This window comes from Spea bombifrons, chromosome 3 (assembly GCF_027358695.1).
Source record: "Spea bombifrons isolate aSpeBom1 chromosome 3, aSpeBom1.2.pri, whole genome shotgun sequence".
Classification (NCBI taxonomy): domain Eukaryota; kingdom Metazoa; phylum Chordata; class Amphibia; order Anura; family Pelobatidae; genus Spea; species Spea bombifrons.
Window position 1 is genome coordinate 90,088,186 of NC_071089.1, and position 20,198 is coordinate 90,108,383.

The window sequence follows — 20,198 nt, forward strand, 5'->3', positions numbered from 1 at the left end:
TAACACATACTTTTCATGCAGCGGTTAACGGACCCGATTAAACATATTCAACCACAATGCTCTCATATATACCGTATACATTACACGGCGCTTTATATATATTAATAATAGATTACACCAAATATATGACTGTTTATCATACGCCATTTCTTCCCGAGAATAACCATTTCTGGGGGTTATATGGATTAACGGTATTATTATTATCATTATCATCTTTTATTTGTATAACGTCAACAGATTCCGTAGCGCTGTACAAAGGACAAGAACAATGTAAGCAGATGCAGAAATTGCGGAGGAAAATTAGATTTTACAATCAAAAGTAAAGAACAGCAATAATGACTCACCCCATGTAGCAAAACAACACAAACACATGTGCACAGATGCCGATGTCTATATATATATATATATATATATATATATATATATATATATATATATATATATATATATATTTATATATATATACTTGTATACATACAATAAATACGATGAACGTGATGCTATATAGATAAGTAGATAAATAATAAATAATATTAAAATAAATAAATCCACAATTGAGGGTGATGTGTTGGTAATGTGATGTACAATTGATATTAATGATCGATAAAGTACACATTTGGCAAAATGATCGGGTGTTGCGGCCGGCAGTGCACGGGTTAATACCGGTAATAATAACGCACATTTTAATGCTGTGACGTCATATTCTAAAACACACAATTTCACTTTCCGATAAAGCAACCTGTTCGACGGACACCCAACGAGGGGTATTAGTTTAACGAGTAACGTCCCCATCCCGATGATGGACAGTATGACAGGGGAGCGGGGTATCTGACAAAAAGGGGGATGAAAAGATTTTTTTTCATCACCAATCATCTGGTTTTAGTTTCAATAAAAGAACATTTTATCATATAATATCCGTAAGAATCCCCTCCCCATGTTAATGTCTGGAAAGGGTAGAATATGGAGTTAAATGGTTTCTAGATCGAGAAATTGATTATTTGGGCAAGAATCGGTAAGAGTGTTAACCCTTTGAAAACTATACATGTCCCCCAAAGGGTTAAAGGAGGAGCTGTATGTGTAAGGCAGCCGGCTGTGTGGCATTCTGTGTATAGGAGGCTGGGATAGACGGGCTGGTCCGGAGGTCGGTGTCTCTGGAAAGCTCGGAGGGAGAGCTCCGTGTGACAAGATCCCAAATCACAATGATAAATCGCAGCAAACTTTTTTTGGCAAAGAGCGATTGAGATGAAGAGCGCATGCGCGAAGGTGTCTGAACTGACAATGCTGGGGAGATAGCGAGTCCGGAATGAGAAGGGGATTGAGAGAGTGAAAGAGAGAGAGAGAAAAAGAAAAAAAAGGAAAAGATCCAAGAGATATCCCAAGCAAGCCACCGCCGCACAGCTGCCACCATGAGATCCAAAGGCAGGGCGAGGAAGCTGGCCACAAGTAGGTGCAATGTGCCTTTCTATGGCATTTCTATCTGCCATCTTGCACAGGGCTCTGATCTGTAGGGCTTTGGGCTTTTCACATCCAGACAAACCTGCATTCCTCTGCACTGCTGGTCATGGACAGGGCTCCAAGCAGGGGGCTACTCACACACCATGGCTGCACAAAAAAATCACTGACAAGTGGGAGGATGCACTAATCTAGGGGCATCTGTGAGGCTGGAGAGCTGCTGTAGCACGTCCAGGTTGGTGGGGTTGGCTGCAGTGCGGGGCAGCAGAGGCATGAGGCAGGCAGGACTTTGGGAAAGTTCATGTTGCTGCGCTGTGGGTGCAAAAGCAAGACTGAGCATGCAGGTTTAGCGAACGGCCGCTAGTGGGCGCTGTGAGATAGGCAGCGGCATACAGCACCGGCTTCAACAGGACAGGCTCAGATCCAGCTCACCCTTTATTAACCCCTTCAGACTAGAGTTATACGAGGACAGCATAGGAAAGGATGCCACCCTTTAATTATTATAATTTGAAGGCTACCTTTAGTTAACGTTGTTTTTTTGTTGTTGTTTTTTTTTAAAATGTATCATGTGAAGAATTGAATCAGCATCAGTCTTTTCAGGATTTTGCACTACATTAGTTTATATACAAATTATATATAAATTAGTAAACAGGAGCAAGTACTATGTATATAGATATAATTTATATATACATACATATCTTAAAACACATCGATAAAACTGTCTACTGAACATTTTAGCTTAAAAGTGACTGTTTATATATATAAAATAATATAATATAATATAAAATATATATCCTCTATTCGTTCCCAGTCTTGGAGTAGCAGTTAATACTTTAACAATGTGATATTTTGTATTCTTTACCAAAACTTGTTTAAAGAAATAAATCGTGCAGTTTTTCCTCTCCAAATGATATTTAATGTTAAAAAGCAAATCGATTATCCCAAGTCTGGCGATTTCTTTATTTTCGTCCTATTTGAAACAGATAATTAAAAAACAAACTTGTTGTAAATTAGTGTAATTTGTATTCCAGATTTAATGCAGTTATCGGTCAGAATTCTAGATTACCGTAAAAAAAAAAAAACGATAAAATATTACTTTAAATAATTTGTGTCGGTTTCCCTGCTTAATAAAAACCACAGGATAAGGGTGTACTTTTATCCAAAAAAATGTTAAATTGTAATTAGCGCTAGACAAATGGCGTATATAATTATTAATTATAGCGTGTCCTAAATCATATAAGCAATTTATTATTTGGAAAATATTCTCGATAGTTAATACGATTTTGGTTAATATGTTTAAGCAACTAACAAAGTGACAATTGTGAGTGTGTTTATTTATATTATTCCCGACGATTTGTATTGTTTGTTAACATATATTTTAAAAACAATATATAATCTATGTTTTTCTATAAATTAATTGTATTGTTCTGTAAATAAATTATACACTATTGTTGTGTATATGGGGCAATTGCAGATACATTTTTTTCCACAGCTCGTGTGATTGGTAAGCTTTATTTGTGTGTAAATAGTTTGTAGTGGATGTTATCTTTATGAAGGTTTTCCTGATGGGCACCAATATCGGAAATTGATCGGGAGTTTTAGGTTGTTGAATAGTGAAATATCCTTCCTTTTTTGGTGAATTTAGCTGTCACATCCAGGGGGGTTGTTAGTGACCCCAGTAATTCAATCAATCAACCGGCTCTGTGCAGGAGCTTTTCTTCCTGTGCAGTTATGTGAAGAAGGTATGGGCTCATTCATTCACATAGTGCGGAGAAAGACCCTTTCAATGCCATATTAACCACTAATTGTCATATCAGTAATCAGGGCAACAATGCACAGGGTGAGAATCTGGTCCAACTCACACAGCATAACCATTCACGCCCCCCCTGTTCAAGACATAGGCATATATACACAGTATATATATATATATATATATATATTACACATGATAACATTTTCTTTGCCAAGATTGGCAAGATTCTGTAACAAACATAATAAATCATTATATACGTCCTGTACCTAAAGCTGTGCTGGTATTTCAATTAGTATTACTAGTGCCCAACCACTACATCATTAGGTGTATTACTGTCCAATTTTCTGTTTTGACTGTATAATTATTATATATATATATATATATATGCATACATACACACACACACATATATATAATTATATATATATATATATTTATTTATATTTATTTATGAAATATGTGTGGCCAGCCCAAATGGGACCAGTTTATCTCTGTCCAGATAAATGGGCAGCCCTTGTTAGTTTATCACTTTAGCACTCCCAGTTTACAGGCATTTTGGTGCAGTCTAGGTATATGAACCCCATGTCCCCAACATGTGACATTATTAAATCACACATTCCCAGGTTACAGCCGCTTTACTGTGCATACTGCCTGCCTGTGTCCACAGTTTAAAATGCCCAGGCAAGTTTATGTTCCTGTTTAATAGCCCATTCGGATTTGTGAAACCCTGCCAGCCTCACACTGTTTATTTGCTATCACTTTGCCATTAGCTCTCAGGGATTCTGGATTTCATTTGGCAGAGAGCTAATATTCAGGCCAAACTGTATTTATATTAGGATCAAATACCCCTTGTATCAGATTTTAACATGTGTGTGTAAGAGCAAATCACACAGATATCATTCATAGCAAGGGGATATAATGATAAACCAACCCCTACAATCACATCTGACAACATGGATAATAATAATACATTTTGATAAACAAATATAATTAGAAATCTAGACACATGCTATGCTAATAAGAGTTTATTAAAAAAAACAACTTTAGAACCCCTAAAATTTCTGAAAGTTGGCTCTTCTTCATAAATTTTTGTGTTTCTATCTGAAAGTGAAGGAAGCTGATTATGTAACTAATGGGCTGCACCTAAAGATACTTTGTAGAGAATAATTTGGCTGGAATGTAGATTTGCTTCATATTGGACTCTAGGAAATGGGTCCACAATAACACAATGTATCCATTCTTTCAAGTCAATACATTATCCAAGTCATAGACGTCAACTATCTTATAAACAGCATCCATTACAGCAGCAGATTTAGTGCAGACCTCATTCTGCAACACAAGGAACCAGTTTCCATCACCCTCTTCATACTGCAGTATAACAGAACACATCTGTACACACAACAATGCTTTCAAGGTATAGATTTCCCTGGATCCTGGTGTTTTGCGTAGTCCACAGCACTATATATATATGACCAGTTTATTATTGTTACACTAGGAATTGGTCCTTATGGACTGTCCCTGTTACATATTAGACTATTTTAGGCAGACCTCCAATACCCTGCTAATCCTCCATAGTTGGTTTTGCATGTAAAACCATTTATTTTGGTAGATTTCCACTGCATTTGGAAGTGTTTCTTAAGTATTTCTTAAATAATTCTTTATTTTGGGCAGTAATCACCAGTGATTTAAATAGTAAATTCTTTAAACAAATCTTTCTCACTCATCAAGCCAACCTTACCAATGCCAGAGAGTTTTGCATGCCCGATTGGCATCAAACATATTAATATTCTGATTCTGTAGAGGTGTGATATGTTGAACCCGTTATATCTGTGGAAATGAACAAAAAACCTGCCTTTGTCATGTGTGATACCATGTTTCAGAAGAAAGAAGGGTCTGTTTATAAAATCCATTACTGAAGTCAGGCATTACTACATGGGTTCTTGCATTTACAGCTAAACACACTTAGAAACCTTTGTAGTTCTCTAGTACAGGATCCCATTACTTGATTATGGCCCAGATACTGTTTTACCCATAATTAATTACTTTTACCTATTTAGCAAAGTGGGAGGAGAAAGGACCACATTCCAAGTTCATTGGGTGTCTCAAGAGACCTGTACAAAGTTGAGTTTGGCTTGTGGCCAGTTCTGCACAATGTCAACATTGAATATTTGAATTCCCAGACTCTATTTAACAACTTTCTAAATAAATAAACTCATTGTGTGTCTGTGTTTGAAAATTATTTTACCTCCTTAAAAAACTACAGCATCTCATTACAGGTCTGAAGCCTGTCTTGCTCTATAAATAAATAGAAGCTGAGCAGAAAACATTTGAAGGCATCTGATCTCTGCACAGTATAATGATTCTGAAGAACCACATGGCTCTTCTGGAGGGCTCTGTGTGACATGATATCTAATCATAACTAGAAACAAAGCTGGTTCACAGAGTCAGTTAAGAATTAATCATTTCTAGAAGGCCCATGTGTTCGCTGTTACTTCAGTATGTGCCCTGCATAGCCTCAATCATCTGGGCACTTGGACACTTGGAGGAACCTCCACTTATTTTGCCATAAAAGGGTAGGAGTGGTCAATTTGTGGCTTTACACATGGTGTTGTAATACAACTCTCATAACCTTCATCCAACCCTGGTCATAGTAAAGGGCGACAGATCCTACAATACATCAGCTGTGCAGAATACAATAACTACTCTTACAAAGTAGACATTCATTTTTAAATACAAAACAAATATTTGATGGGCCATTTCCAACAAGCGAGTTCTACAAAAATCTACAAAATAATACAGATTATATTTTTTAATACATATATGTTATATTATGATTAATCTTTTACTCAGTCACTCTGGGTGTGCGACAGGGGTCCATATAGGCACTCTTTTATAGTAGCATCATCTATGGATGGACAAATTTCATTTGGGGTATAATGTTTAACGTGACCAAGTGTAAAATAATGCATTTAGGATATACAAAATGTTTGTCTACATTATTTTACTGGGCATTTTGGATGATTGAAAGTGAACAGGTATTGTAGTGAAGCAGCTGGAAAACTCAGTAGGATAATAGGTTATTTAGGAAGAGGTGTCGGTAGTAGGAAAAAGAATGTACTAACACTACATTATAGATCATTGTTGGGTCCTCATTTAGAATGCTGTGTCCCCATTTGGAGGCTGTGGCTAAAGAAGGACATACCTAAATTATAGAGAATTCAAAGAAGAAAATGTTACAAAACTTACCAGGAAAGGCTTATAGACCTTTATATTAGAAAGGTATTAAAGTTCAAGAAAGTTGTAATGAAAGAAGAGTACAACTATTTTGTGTTAGAAGATGAAATTCCTATATAATAGAAAAGATAATTCTGCTTTATACAAATTGTAGTAGATATGTGGAATTACCTTCCAGTAGTAGTAGTAAAGGCAAAAAGTAAAGTAACTGAAGAAAGTGGGTGGTGTAAAAAGCTATATTCAGGAATAAATAAGTACATTTCTATAAGTGCATAAAAGATGGGCCATCTGGTTCGTTTCTGCCTTCACAATCTATGTTCCTCTAATAGATACTTGACTCATGTTTCTTTAGAAAAAGGTAGCATAAATGTTATGTTGTGCTGTTGAAGGGAGCAAATACTATGATAACACTCATAGGCTAAATCGTGCAAAGTGTGGGGGATACTAAAACAGTCCTGTATGTTTTTACTTTGTTTGAGAGGTATTAGGGAAATTGGACCTGGCAATAAGTGCTATTACAAACGAAGTGAATTATGTAGTATTGTGTTAAGCCAGCAGATGCTCTACCTGAAGCATGTTCAGCATGTCTGAAAGGGGAATTAGAAGCCCCCAATATGCCCCCTTGTGCTGAATGGATGCTCTCATTTAAACTGGTAGCTTTAAACCAACACATCATGGAATTTAGATCCCCCTTGTTGTGTAGCCACTATGGCCGTTGTGTTCTCTTAGCATGGCACCACTGGAGTGTTGTGTAGCTAATATGGTTGTTTGCTTATATCATGGCACTGTTGGCTTCATTGCTACACTGTCTGTAACATTTGTCATAATGTTTATACAGCTGTAACAGAATTGGAAGTATTATAATATAATTGGTTTTCTTTAATGTAAAAGTAGGAATGACACATATGTACAAAGCTGCTGTAAAAGGAACATCCAAAACTCTTAATTGCCTTTAAATAAAAGCATAGAAACAGAGGTGCTGTCCTAGCTCATCACTGCTAGTAATATAATTGGTGCATGATGTATAAGCCATATGCGGTAGGGGCAAATAATTCCTGAATGAGAACATTATTTTTAGATTACTCATTCCTGTGACATTTCTCCTCTGAGGTCCCACCTCACCCTTTTGCCGCTAACAGGCAAAATGTAGGCTAGCATGGTAGAGGTGATGACTAGGAGGCCATACTAATGAAATTTGTGATGAACTTTTAATAGCTTATGTATGTTTTCCCATACTGATCCATTTATCCTGTCAGACTCAGGAGTAACCACATACTGATAATTGTAACTGGTGCGTATACTTGACATGTAAGGCCTCCCAGTTAATGATGGATCCCAGGGGACCTACACAAAGAAACAAAGCATCTCATGGGAGTGAGACATTGACCAAGCAGTTACCAGTACCACTATTTCTGACCATTTCAATTTCCAAAAAGTAAATATGAATGGAAGTGATGGGAGGGAGAGAAACTCACAGTAAATTCATTCTGATTAAATAAATTCACTAAAGAACCGAAGATGAATTGTCTGAGTAGCACATTCGATTTATCGGTAAGTTATAAGTAGGATCCCTTACAAACCTAAAGAATATACAGAAAATAAAGAACACATAGAGCTGCCTTAAAGGTACACTCCAGCCATCACACTTTATTGTATATGATAATCAAGAGACGTCATGCAGGAGAGATCTCTTGACACATGGTATACTTACCATCAGTCAGCTGCAAGATTGGCCCGGGGTTAACACTGCGTGTGTGTGGGGGGGTGTCTAATACCTTACTCAATGTGCCAAAAGCTCTCCCATTGATTTTAATGGGACCACTTTCCTTCCACTCATTGGCTGCTAAAGTGGTGAGAATTGTGAGACTATAGAGGAGGCATTCTGGAGCTGCAGCTTCACGTAAGTATTTATTTATTTATTTAAAAAACCACCTTTTAAAGAATGGTTATCACTCACAAAGTACTTTACAATGCATTCCTCTTTGGTGGGACACCAAATTGACAAAGCATCAAGGCTGGTCCATGGGTTTCTAGTACCCCAAATGACCCATGTCTCTGCCTACATGCCACATTTTGCTCTTATGTTTCCCATTTGCCAAAGGGTTTGTTGCATATTGATGGGCCCATATAAGTCTCTAGGTGGGTTGTATTGAAAGAGGATGAGGGGCCTTTTTCACCCCATCATTCAGTATTTCATAGACTTTGCTATAAAGTGACGGGTGGCACAGCATAAGGTGGCACCAACATCTCATTGTTTAGTTAATAGTACACATCTAACGTTGAGGACATTAAACTGTTTGCCGCTAGAGGGTGAAAACTATTACCCATATTTTAAAAAGGGGAACATACCAATGCAGACACCATGGAAATATACGCAATGACGTAGAGTGAGTCAACAAGCAGATATTTGAAGTTTCAGCACAATTTCTGCAGGGGTTTGTGTTTGTGCAGGAGGGTTCACAAAAACATAGGAAGGTCACAAGATATTCAGGTATACTTGCGTGAGCATAAAATTTCACATTTCTTATCTGACTCTTGTTGTAACTGCAGAAACCCAAAGAAATGTGAGGCGTGAGCTCAGGAATAGCCGGGGTCTGGTACACGAGAAGGCACGTCAGGAATAGCCGGGGTCTGGTACACGAGTAGGTAAATCAGGAAATAACAGCAATACACGGTATAAGGCACAATAACTGAGCACTGAATGAGTTTCAGTGCTCAGTTTTTAAACTTCCCGCCAGTGATCGCCACGCCCATAGACGTGACGTCACTCGCGCGTGTTCCCTGCCGGCAGCGGCAGGGAACACATAAAGTTATGTGGGGGGGCGCGCGCGCGCGCTTAGAAACCACCATGCGGCCGGCTGACGAGGACGGCACAGCCGAGCCGCGGGACCGTTTACCCGGAGCGGGTAAGTGCCGCCGGCGAGGACCCCGCCGTGGGTCCTGACAAGAAACCCAATTGGAGTTTTATTGGAACTCTCCAGAAAGTTTAACTTCAAATATATTAACAATTAAAAAAATGTATTAATTAATTTAACAGTCCTAATTTTTAGCAGCAATTAACATTAATAAAAACATTAGGTACAAAATGTATTTCCCATTAGAGTTTTGTAAATTTTTAAATTTTAAAATTGAAAACAAAATGCAGTGTACATTCCCGGCAGGATGATCGACGTTTGTCAAAGGGCTACTTAACGTTGATTGGTCATCTGGTGATCTATTATGGCATCATAATGCTGATCATTCAGAAGAACATTTTCCTTATGAAAATACATAAAGTTAACCTTATTTCACCCTTCATTTACTCGTGACTGACATACCAATAATACTTCCATAATGTAATTTTATGTCTGAATTGATAGCAGCCTTTGGATAGCAATAAAATAAAGAAGAACGTGAGATAAAAGAAACAATCCCAGAATAGAGCTTTATTGTTTATTTAAAAATATCTTTGATTCCACAAACTATTTCTTTGCTTTGGACCTTCCAACAAACAACTGGTTTTAATATTAAGGTACCAGTAAGCCGCGGCAGCTCATGGAAATGCTTGTAATTGAAGTTATGATGGGATAATCATTACATTGGAGAACTCTTCAGCTATAGTTCTTATAACAGAGCATGTTCCATAATTCTGTTTATTAAATAAATAACTATACATCACAGGGACTGACACAAAGACACACACTTCACATTCATTGACGCACACAAGGAAAATGGTCGAGATTTTCCACAGTCAAGACCCATAGAGGCAATCAAAGGCCTAGAGGGGTGAGTTGTTGACACCATTAATGCTTATTTTTGCCCATGGTTTTGTAAGCATCCTAAAGGGCATATACTTTTAATGAGGAATGCAAATGGTACTTTTTATATGGCCAACATCTGTGTCTACATGAAGCAGGACTATCAAACATGGCTCACCACAAAGTCTGGACTTTTAGGATTTCTTTAGGTAGCGTTGTCTAACTGTATTGCTGGCATTGTGAACCCTCAAACTGATGTTTCTGAACCTTGCCATAAAGTCTTGTGTTGAGACAAATTGTCTTACGTTCACAGCGAGTTTGCATTATATATGCACGCTGTGCATCAATAGATTACCTATAATTCTTGAAAGACATACAGAATTATTAGCGTTATTACTTTTTTCATTGCACACTTTACCCAACCTTTACCCAACCTTGAATTTGATATTCCGCACACGCTCATTCAAATATAGAATTTCTCCATAAATATTGTCATTGTATTTCCAGAAAGCAAATATGCAAAGTATATTAATGAGATTATATATATATTTGGAGAAGATTGTTAGGATTTGATTTGTAGGTTAGAGTTAGGAAACACTGCTCATATAATGTAAATTAATTCTCCTCCTCTCTGTCATATCACTAATGGAACTTACTTAGAAGTGCATTTTTCCCCCTAATAACTATTTACAACATCAATTGATTTTTCCCTTTTCATTGTTACTTAAACAGGAAAGATATATACCCATCTATGATTGAGTTTCATACAAATATTCTGGTTATCCACCCTGCATGAAATATCCAAAGACTATATTCTGAATAATGTTGTTTTATAGTTACTGTGGTATTGTAAATTCACTAGTACGCTTCGTATTTACAGCCTCAAACTATATTTATGACAATGCAAAATTGTAATACCTTTTGTAGGCCAGTCAGTAGAAATCAATATTCATTGAATTTTCTTCTGATTTACTCTTATAATCTTTGAACCAATTTTATTCCAAAAGTCATGCTTTTGTGTTTACAAGATGTACAGTCTTAACCCCTTTGGCACCGTTGATGCTGGCAATGCATTATGGGGAATTAGATTTTTAGCCAAATTGTCTATCAATTTTATACAATTACATCATGCTTTTTTCTATATGCACAGTTTTTTAAACATTTATTTTTTTTTTGCTTTTTTTATTGTCAATTTAACCTACATTTAAATAATAGTAAAGTTAACAGCTTTTGATACTTATTAATTAAAGTGTATTTTGCTATTTTTCTAAGTAAGATTTCCATAATGACTTTATTTCATGCATTTACATTTACTGCACTGTTAGTAAATATAAATTATTGATATTGCACACCTTATAGCTGCTGGAATCCATACTCACATAAAGCTGTCAGAGAATCATTTTACTAGATTACATTAGCATTGTTTTAAAAGGACACAAGTCAGCTGTAACTGCTTTAATTCATTATAAGCAGGACTTAAAAGGGTTAATTGATTGGACCTTTTAAAAGGTGGTAAATGTATTGATGAGCTATTTAAAGATAATGTTAATCAATAGTTATCTTCAAGAAGGTGAACATCCAGCAGCATAATTATTTAAAATTCAGAACAAACAGATAAAACACCCAAAGATCCAGTTGGAGTGGACTCTCAACATTGCTTGCATTTGACCATAGACTATTTATGCATACCTACCAATTCTTACTCTTTAAGATGGATAGACCTTCAATGGCATCAAAATCCCCTCATCTTCGTTCTCTGGTGTCCCTCTTGTCTAGGTGTTAAGGGTGTCTGGTTTCACAGTATTCCATAGCCCTAAAAATCACAATGTTTGCAAACATAAAAAAAATTATTTATAAATTAAATTGAGTTGATGCCTTTCTTGAATGCTTACTCAGTTACATAAATAGTTGAACGTAAGTCAACCAGTCACCTAAGTCACAGAAAAATAGAATTTGTCCTTTTCCTTATATAAGACGCAGATCTTAATCAGTCACAGTCCATTTAAAGCCTAGAATTTCCAATAGGGATTGCCAACTACCAGGGATGGATCCATTGTCTAGACTTTCCCCCCCAAAAATGGGTTTTCAGGATCTCCTCACATAATTTGGCCTTAAAAAATGAAAGAAAAAACGCATACCACTTTAATGATTAACCATCTTGCTCATCTAAGAAAATCCTGCAAGAGGGGAGAACTGAAAATTGACCTGGAGACATTGGTGAAATTGGTGATTGATTAATTAATTAATTTAAAAAGTCATCTTCAATTTCAATATGAATTTTATGTTAGATGAAAAAAAATGTTTGCATCCTAATGAGAAGATCATCACATAGTATTTGTCCTAAACCAGCATTTAAAAAAAAAAAATTCTGAAATGGACATTGCCCTACCTAAAGCTTTCTTCAAGGAGTTCATATGAGTAACAAATGCATTACAGAGAAATTAGAATGAAACACTGTGCAAATGCAAGAGATTAGGCAAAACATGATATCAGGATAACATGAAGTTATTATATATACAAGTTATTTCTTACTAGTGATAAAAGGATTAAGGCATAACAACACTTCTAGATAACATCTTGTCCAAGACAAGTAATCTCTAATTTTTTTTGCTCCATTACATCTGGAGTGCCAGAAGATGCACCTGCCTTGCCATAGTGGGATTTCTGTTTTAAATCGCTTTTCTCCCGGTGCTTTGTGAACTCCCGGGCTATTTCAGAGCCCAGTATCTTTTATTTACCCGTGAAGTAATTGATATATACAGATATCACCCTCACAAGTGCTTAGCCAAATGTGGAGATGTGGGCCTTCGTAAATAATGGACAAACCTATAATGACACTATACACTCTTATCCATATAGACATTAAAGTTCTTGGATACAAATGACTATACATTAAATGTATCGTATGATAACTCTGTAATACATTCGTTCACACAATTTTTCAAATCTACACCGTAACTTAATTGAGGTTTTAATGGAAAGAACACATTGATACTGGCCTATATCACCTGAAAAGGTCCACTTGTACTATAAGATATACAAATATTTCTCCTCCTAGTGAATTTATGTTGTTGTGACAGAATTCAGGTTCCTAGCCTAGCACTCTGAATGCAATCAGCTCCCATCATGATTTACAGAGTAACACAACATAGTAATTTAGGTTGAAAGAAGTCCATCATGTTTAATCTTGCTGTTGATCCAGAAGAAGGCAAGTAACCTTCATTAAAGCAATTTCCAACCGTGTCTCAAAAAGGGGAAAAAATCCTTCTTGATTCCAACAAACTAACCTGACCTAGGGAAAGACCTTGCTGTACGACTGGTGTTACCTCCACTGCCACCATCCCTATCAAGAGAGGGCTGGCACCTTGTGGTCACACAAACTCGCTCTAACGCACACGTACACATATTCACCGTACTACACCTCCCCTAACTCTGTCACATCTCACACCTGACCTTATTGCGTTCCCACCTCTGTGAGCGGGTTGGTTCAAGAGAGAATTTAGGCCAGCCAGGTGGCAGTTGCCCCTCCTGCCCCTGGACATGCCCACCTCTGGTCCTTATTGCAGAGCTAAAGAAGACCTTCCAAATGTCCCTGTTTAGTAGGGACCGACCCTCTTTGGGACACCAATCCCTCTTTCCTCCCTTGGTTTTAATCTCTTTAAAAGTCATATAATTATGTTTAAAAGAAACAGAAATGTGTTAAGAAATGAAATTGTTAATTAAATACCCTAGTCAATTACATAAATATATATCAATAAGTAATTTATTCATGCCTCTATCATGCCCCGTCACAAGTAATGCTGGGACATTTTGCAATAGTAGTAGCACTCTTGGCTCACTTTGAAAACTGGTGCCCTTAAAGGCATAGCCCCCAACATTTCATTTGTTCAAATCAGCGAGAGGCAGGGAGTAGGCATGGCCAGAAGCCTGAAGAGGAACCTCAGGGCTTACAGCTTCAGAGGTTCACAAGGTGGCCGTATAAGAGGTGAGATGGAGGTCTGTGCTGCTCGCTGGGGGATCAGAGGATTTCCCCAACTGGTCCATGATCCTCATAACGCCCAGAAACTTGGACTATTCTGCAAAAACTGAGACACTTGGGACATATGTCTTAAAGGCGAATTACCATTTTAAAACAGTGTTTTGAGCAAACACCAGTCCCTGCTTATATACTGAGGCAGCTCTGAGAAAGCAACACAGTTTATGGGTTTTTAGCGCTCTCTTGAAAAACATAACCTCATTTAATTCTTCTTTGCTGCATTGTGGTCAACAGCCCAATTTTGTGTCTTTGTTCCCTTCCCCTTAGAGCAACGAGTCCCAAATAATATCTCTGAGTAAAGGACAAACAATGCTCACCCTCAAGCAAATCATCACATTATACTTTATGATCAGCTTCCGCCAAATTATTAAATTAAAAAAGCATCTATGAGGAGGTCAAAGGAAGAACAAGAAACCCAACAGGCATTTCATTACTGCTATAGTTCCCACACAACAGCTAAATACTGACGGTCACTTCTCCAAATCCCACGTTCAATGCAGTACAGCCATGTAATGGAGCTTATATTCCTTTTAAACCTAAATCTCTGTATATTAGAAAGTTACAGTATGTATACACCATGAAAGCTGCCATCTTAACTTCCAGCTTTCAGAATCTACTTTATTATTCCTTCCCTTTTGGTACTGCTGACTTTATGTGGCAACTCTGTTGGTGACAGTTCCCGTTAAGACATTCAATTTTTTTTTACATTTTTTCATTTGACCTCTCCTTTAAGAAAAACTCAGGTCAGCTGAGGAACTAGCAGCAATCTCTGTCACAAAGCTGACCTTTCAATAACAGTCACATTTTTAAGCTGTTCTTAATCATCACAATTACGAAAAGAAGAAAAAAATAGATACAATCTCATGTGGAAATATTTTGTTGTTGGCTAACGTCGTATCACATAAATATATCCGACATAAGGCGTATTCATTTGCATTTTGTCCTAAAACCTCTCATCATTGGAGGAAGTCTCATGTTTCATGTACAAATAAATTGTCATAAATTGATGATCGTAGCCTCATACTTCAACTTCATATTTTTTAGCGCCCAAAATAAACGAAATATATGAATCTGTTTATTCTTTTTTTTAGATCATGGACAATGATACTGGGAACAAAATTTACATCTTGTGTTTAAATTATACATCACTCAATAAGATCAACTTTTATCGTCAGGGTTTAAAGAGACAATGTCATAAAATAATAACCTTATACTACTGCTACTACTACTATATGACTTCTACTTTAAGAATAAAATAAATTGTAATAAAATGTCATAAAATAAAAACCTTATACTACTAGTACTATACAGTTTCTACTTTAATAGAACAAAATAAATTGCATTTTTTTGCTCAATATTATATTTTTCTGTCAGATTTAAATGATAAGAGTTTTTGTAAGAGTTGTTGGGGTTTCAATTTCTTTAATATTTTCCATACTGCACATGATAATTATGGGAATATATATATATATATATTACACCAAGTATTATCAGGAATATCCTTACATCTAACCCCACCTAAAACATTTACCTCTGTATAAAACATATGATGCAGTAGAGCCACAAAATGTAATTACATTATACTTAACACCATAAGAGTCCATAGAGCTATTCAATTCAAATTTACAAAAACATTAAAATCGAAAATTGCATTAATACGTGTTAACGTTACTGGAACAGCAGGAGAAGACAGCCCTGTTCTTACAAGCATAGTAAATAATAACATAAATAACACAAATATATATTCACCACAACAATATATACTGCAAGTTATTAAAGGGAACATATAAAAATGTAAAACATGTTGTCTTCTGACTTGGCTAAATATAGTCTGCTTTTACTTAGCTGAAGCTGATATCTCAGGTTTATTTAGTCCTTAACCTTGTCATATGTTCACCATAACCTTAGTCCTCATTCTATACATGCCTAAAGCTCCTCGCAATATCATAAACATCATATCAGAAGTAGTCCATAACGTAACTATTTGACTTACAGAAAGATGAGGTAAGGAGGGCCATACTGAAATGTGTGTTTGTTGCCCATAGGGACTGGCCCTGGTCACCCCCTATGCAGGTTGGCCACTACAAGTAATATTCACCGTTTATCTATTTATTTGGAATACACTGTTTAGCTCAATGTGACATGTTGGCACTTTATAAACAAATGATAATATTCATATCATGAGTATAAAAGAAGACAAGGAATACATAGGCCACTCTAGCCTTATCTAGCATTATGCTTTATGTTGGCATGTTCTGTATTTCTGTCCATGTCATCGTGACTTCCAGATCAGGCTCGTGTGATAAAAACCATGAATGACAGAAGACAGTGATCTCTGCCAACCCATATTTTTCCACTTCCCAAGTGCATGGCACTACTGTTTTCAGTCCACAGTAAAACACGTACACACATTAATTAAACAAGGAGATATCAAATAGGTTGAGATGGTGCTGGAATCCAAACACAGCATGTGAATGTCTTGGAAGGAGTCCAGAGTTTGGCATGGGAAAGCACTGTTTTGTTAAGCATTAGTACCAAGCTCTGTATAAGTAACGAGAAGCAGACATTCTTCGTGGTATCTGTGGTTAAGCGTTATCTTGATGGTCATTACATTTCATTCCTATTTAGAGCCTTCCACATGTCATACATAAGCAGAACCTCTGTAACTTGTCAGCCAAATGAAAACACATTGTGTGTGCCCCAAACATTCCTGTGAGTTTACTTTCATTGGGAAACAAAACAATGGACATGTTCTTGTTGCCCTGGTGAACTTGAGATTGACTTTCATTTTCTCTAGCTAATTAAATTCATAAGGGAATTATACTCTGGCAGGAGTCTTTGTAATGTTCATGGGGTGCTGTCACTTGTTTGAATTTCTACAATCGTATTTAAGTAAATAATAAAGCAAAGTGTTTGATGAGAATTTAGACATGCCCACTGTAATGAGCAGAGGAGGGCTAGCAAAGGGGAGCAGGGGCAAGTGAATTGCTCTGATTTAATGATCTTGGGCCACACCCCGTAGCTTGGGGTATTTTATATGTGATTTCACATATAGTCACCATAGTTCAGGCAAGTTTAGGCAGCATTTACAACCTACGCTGTGTTTTGGACAGGGCTGGATGGCAAGTGTTTTTGGGCCACTTAATTGCTAGGCTTTGCTGGACTTGCCCCAGGCGAAATATTGCCGGCCCTCCTATGGCGATGAGATTTTCTCATTTCCAACACTTGAGTAGTGTATTATAAATACTAATTTGTAAATACAACACTTACCATCATTGGCAGAATATTTGTTGGTTGAAGTTACGTGTGGCTTTACAGTTTAATGATGATGTATGATTTTGTGGACATTTTCCTATAACTAGAAGACCAAGTAAATTACGGTAATAAAGGACTTCATGACTTTAGTGGCAACTTTGTCATTGTTTTGGACATACACTACCTCACGCTACATCTCCTACGTGAATACATATGAAACCAATGATTACCACCAAGAAGACAAAGAGACACTCATAGCTTAAAACCACATATATGTATACAACACGATCAACATTGTAAACCCATCCATATGTACATCGGCTACAGCCCACCTTCTCAGAAAGACAGCCAGATATATTGTAGCAGGATAGTGAAAAAACACTTGCCAGCACCAGTAACAGAAGTTTTAGAACAATTTATTTATTTTACAATGAAGTTTGTAACTATATCTAGTGATCATTCACAGTTTGTGTTTAAGAGACTATCTACAAGCTCCTCCAGACATTTTCAGCTACAATTCCCATCACCCCCAGTCAGCTATAAATGAGGAAACCACATTTAGTCTTGGTGTATGAGGTCTTTACAAACCATTTAACAGTCAAACCATTCCACTTCTGTGGGTAACCGAGTAATCACACTGTTTATGGATGTCTAATCTGACTGCACAGTAGAAAAGAAACATCAATACAGTTTGATAAACATGGCTTCTCTCCAGATACCAGTAACTACTGAGAAGGTGTTAAACAATAGACAAAAGTAGCTTGGTAAATTGCTATGGTTCTCCATCTTCCTGACCTGGGCACTTGTCAGATCACGACTGAACTGAGCGTCAACTGCTTTGATTTGATGAGCATTAAAGGTCAAACACAAAATAGATCAAGCCAGGAGAGCTTTCAGAGAGCATCACAATGTATTGACAGCGATGAAGAACTCTTATTTCACGAGCGGTCACACACAAAGACTTTGAAAAACATCAGTGGGACAAATCACAATGATATATGGGTGGGACATTTCACAAGCATATAACGAAAATTAGTTTCACAAAATAGATGATGTTTTTATAAGTCAATCTTTAACTTTTCTACAAAGAATAGAACGTATGCCGCATGGTTTATAAAAAAAAAAAAAAAACTCACAAGGGATCATGAGCGTAAACCTCTCAATTCCTGGAAAATATTTTCCAAACATTTTGGTTTATTTTATCAGCTAACGTGGAGGAGCAATTGTCCTGGGTGTTTTGCGGATCAGTTCTAAAATGTGTTATTGAATATGCCAAAAGTTTGATTTCTATTAGATGTTTGATTTCTGAGTTGCATTTCAATGACATATAGAATTCATTTACTTATTATTATTTATTATAGTTTTATATATCACCATCATATTCCAGAGCGCTGTACAATAGGTAAACAGGATGGTTAATGTGTCAGTTTCTTTCCAGTGTCAGCGCATTCCCACCTTATTATACTAAGTTGCAAAATGTGATGTATGGGAAAAATAACAGTTTGAAGGGAGTGGTTGTGGTCGCAAGGGGTTAGTTTTATTTTATCTTCTTATTCAGTTCTTTGTTAAGTATTATTTTCTGAGTAAGTCTTGCTCCGCCATTCTATTAACATGACACGCACCAGCTGTGCTGTAGAATCCAAGCTTAAAGCTATCTGATGGAGCCATCATTTGTATTCTCCCCAGTGCACCAGTGATCAGTTAGGTTGCTCGCTGGAAGGATGCTTTTGGGTCCACAAACCATCACAAGAACCGTGCCACCGCAGCAAAAATATATTTAAAAAATGGACCGATAGGGTCAAGATTAAAAAAATATATGCTTTTTAAAGATTCACATTTTAGTGCATAATACAAGACGCACTTAATATGTAATGTGTGCTTTTAAAGGACGTGCTGCATTATTTTGACAACTGATCCTCTATATTAAATATTGAATTCTGATATTTTCACTTAAAATATATTATTAGAAGTGTAGTTGTACAAATACTTTTGCTTAGCTCCTTACCAATCTAGAATTGTTGCTAGAATTGTTGCTACCTTGTTACATTAGTCATAAAGGATTTAGGAATTCCCTAAATTTCACTCAAAGTTACCGTTACTTCAGAAAAGTAGGGTATATAGCCTAAAGCAACACAATGTGGGAATATTTGTACAATTTTAATAAACTTTAGACTAAAATAGTTATGAAATGAATTGGGAAAAATTTGACAGTTTTTGCCTTACGAAGGTGTTTCCTTGCATTGTTAATTCCAAGGATGTTCTAAAACAGGTGGGTCTTTAAAAAAAAACCTCCAAATGTCTGTATACAATGTATACAATATATTTGGGATAACAATTTACAAAAACATTCAACAAGAATGCACATCCTGCGATACAAATACCATCTTCCCCTAAGTGGAATTTATGATGAAAAATCTGTTTTATTATATTCTCACATGTATTAAAATTAGAAACAAAATTGCATCATTAGAACGGAACCATTGGTTTTAAAGAGCTTTTTTTTTGGTGAACAATGGATATTGATTATAGTTCTCTTCCTTCTCTAAGTTAATGTAACCTGAATATTATTTCAGAAGACAAGCATTTCAAATCGCATGTCAGAAAAAAAAAAATTACAACAGAAGGTGATACAAACATATCAGGGGTTATATGTGGAACACAATTGGAGGTTAGTAATAGTTACCACTCTTACCCTACTACACTGATACTGTAGCTAACAGAATAAGAATCC

General features: G+C 36.5%; 1 protein-coding gene across 3 annotated transcripts in view; it reads left to right on the forward strand.

Moving 5' to 3' along the window:
- The first annotated feature begins 1,079 nt into the window (after positions 1-1,079).
- MECOM (MDS1 and EVI1 complex locus) overlaps positions 1,080-20,198 on the forward strand; it is a 193,363-nt gene continuing 174,244 nt past the window's right edge. For all 3 annotated transcript variants that reach the window (XM_053458508.1, XM_053458506.1, XM_053458507.1), the window contains exon 1: positions 1,080-1,443. In XM_053458508.1, the coding sequence (XP_053314483.1) occupies positions 1,407-1,443 (37 nt within the window). In that variant the 5' untranslated portion in view covers positions 1,080-1,406. The remainder of the gene's footprint in view (positions 1,444-20,198) is intronic.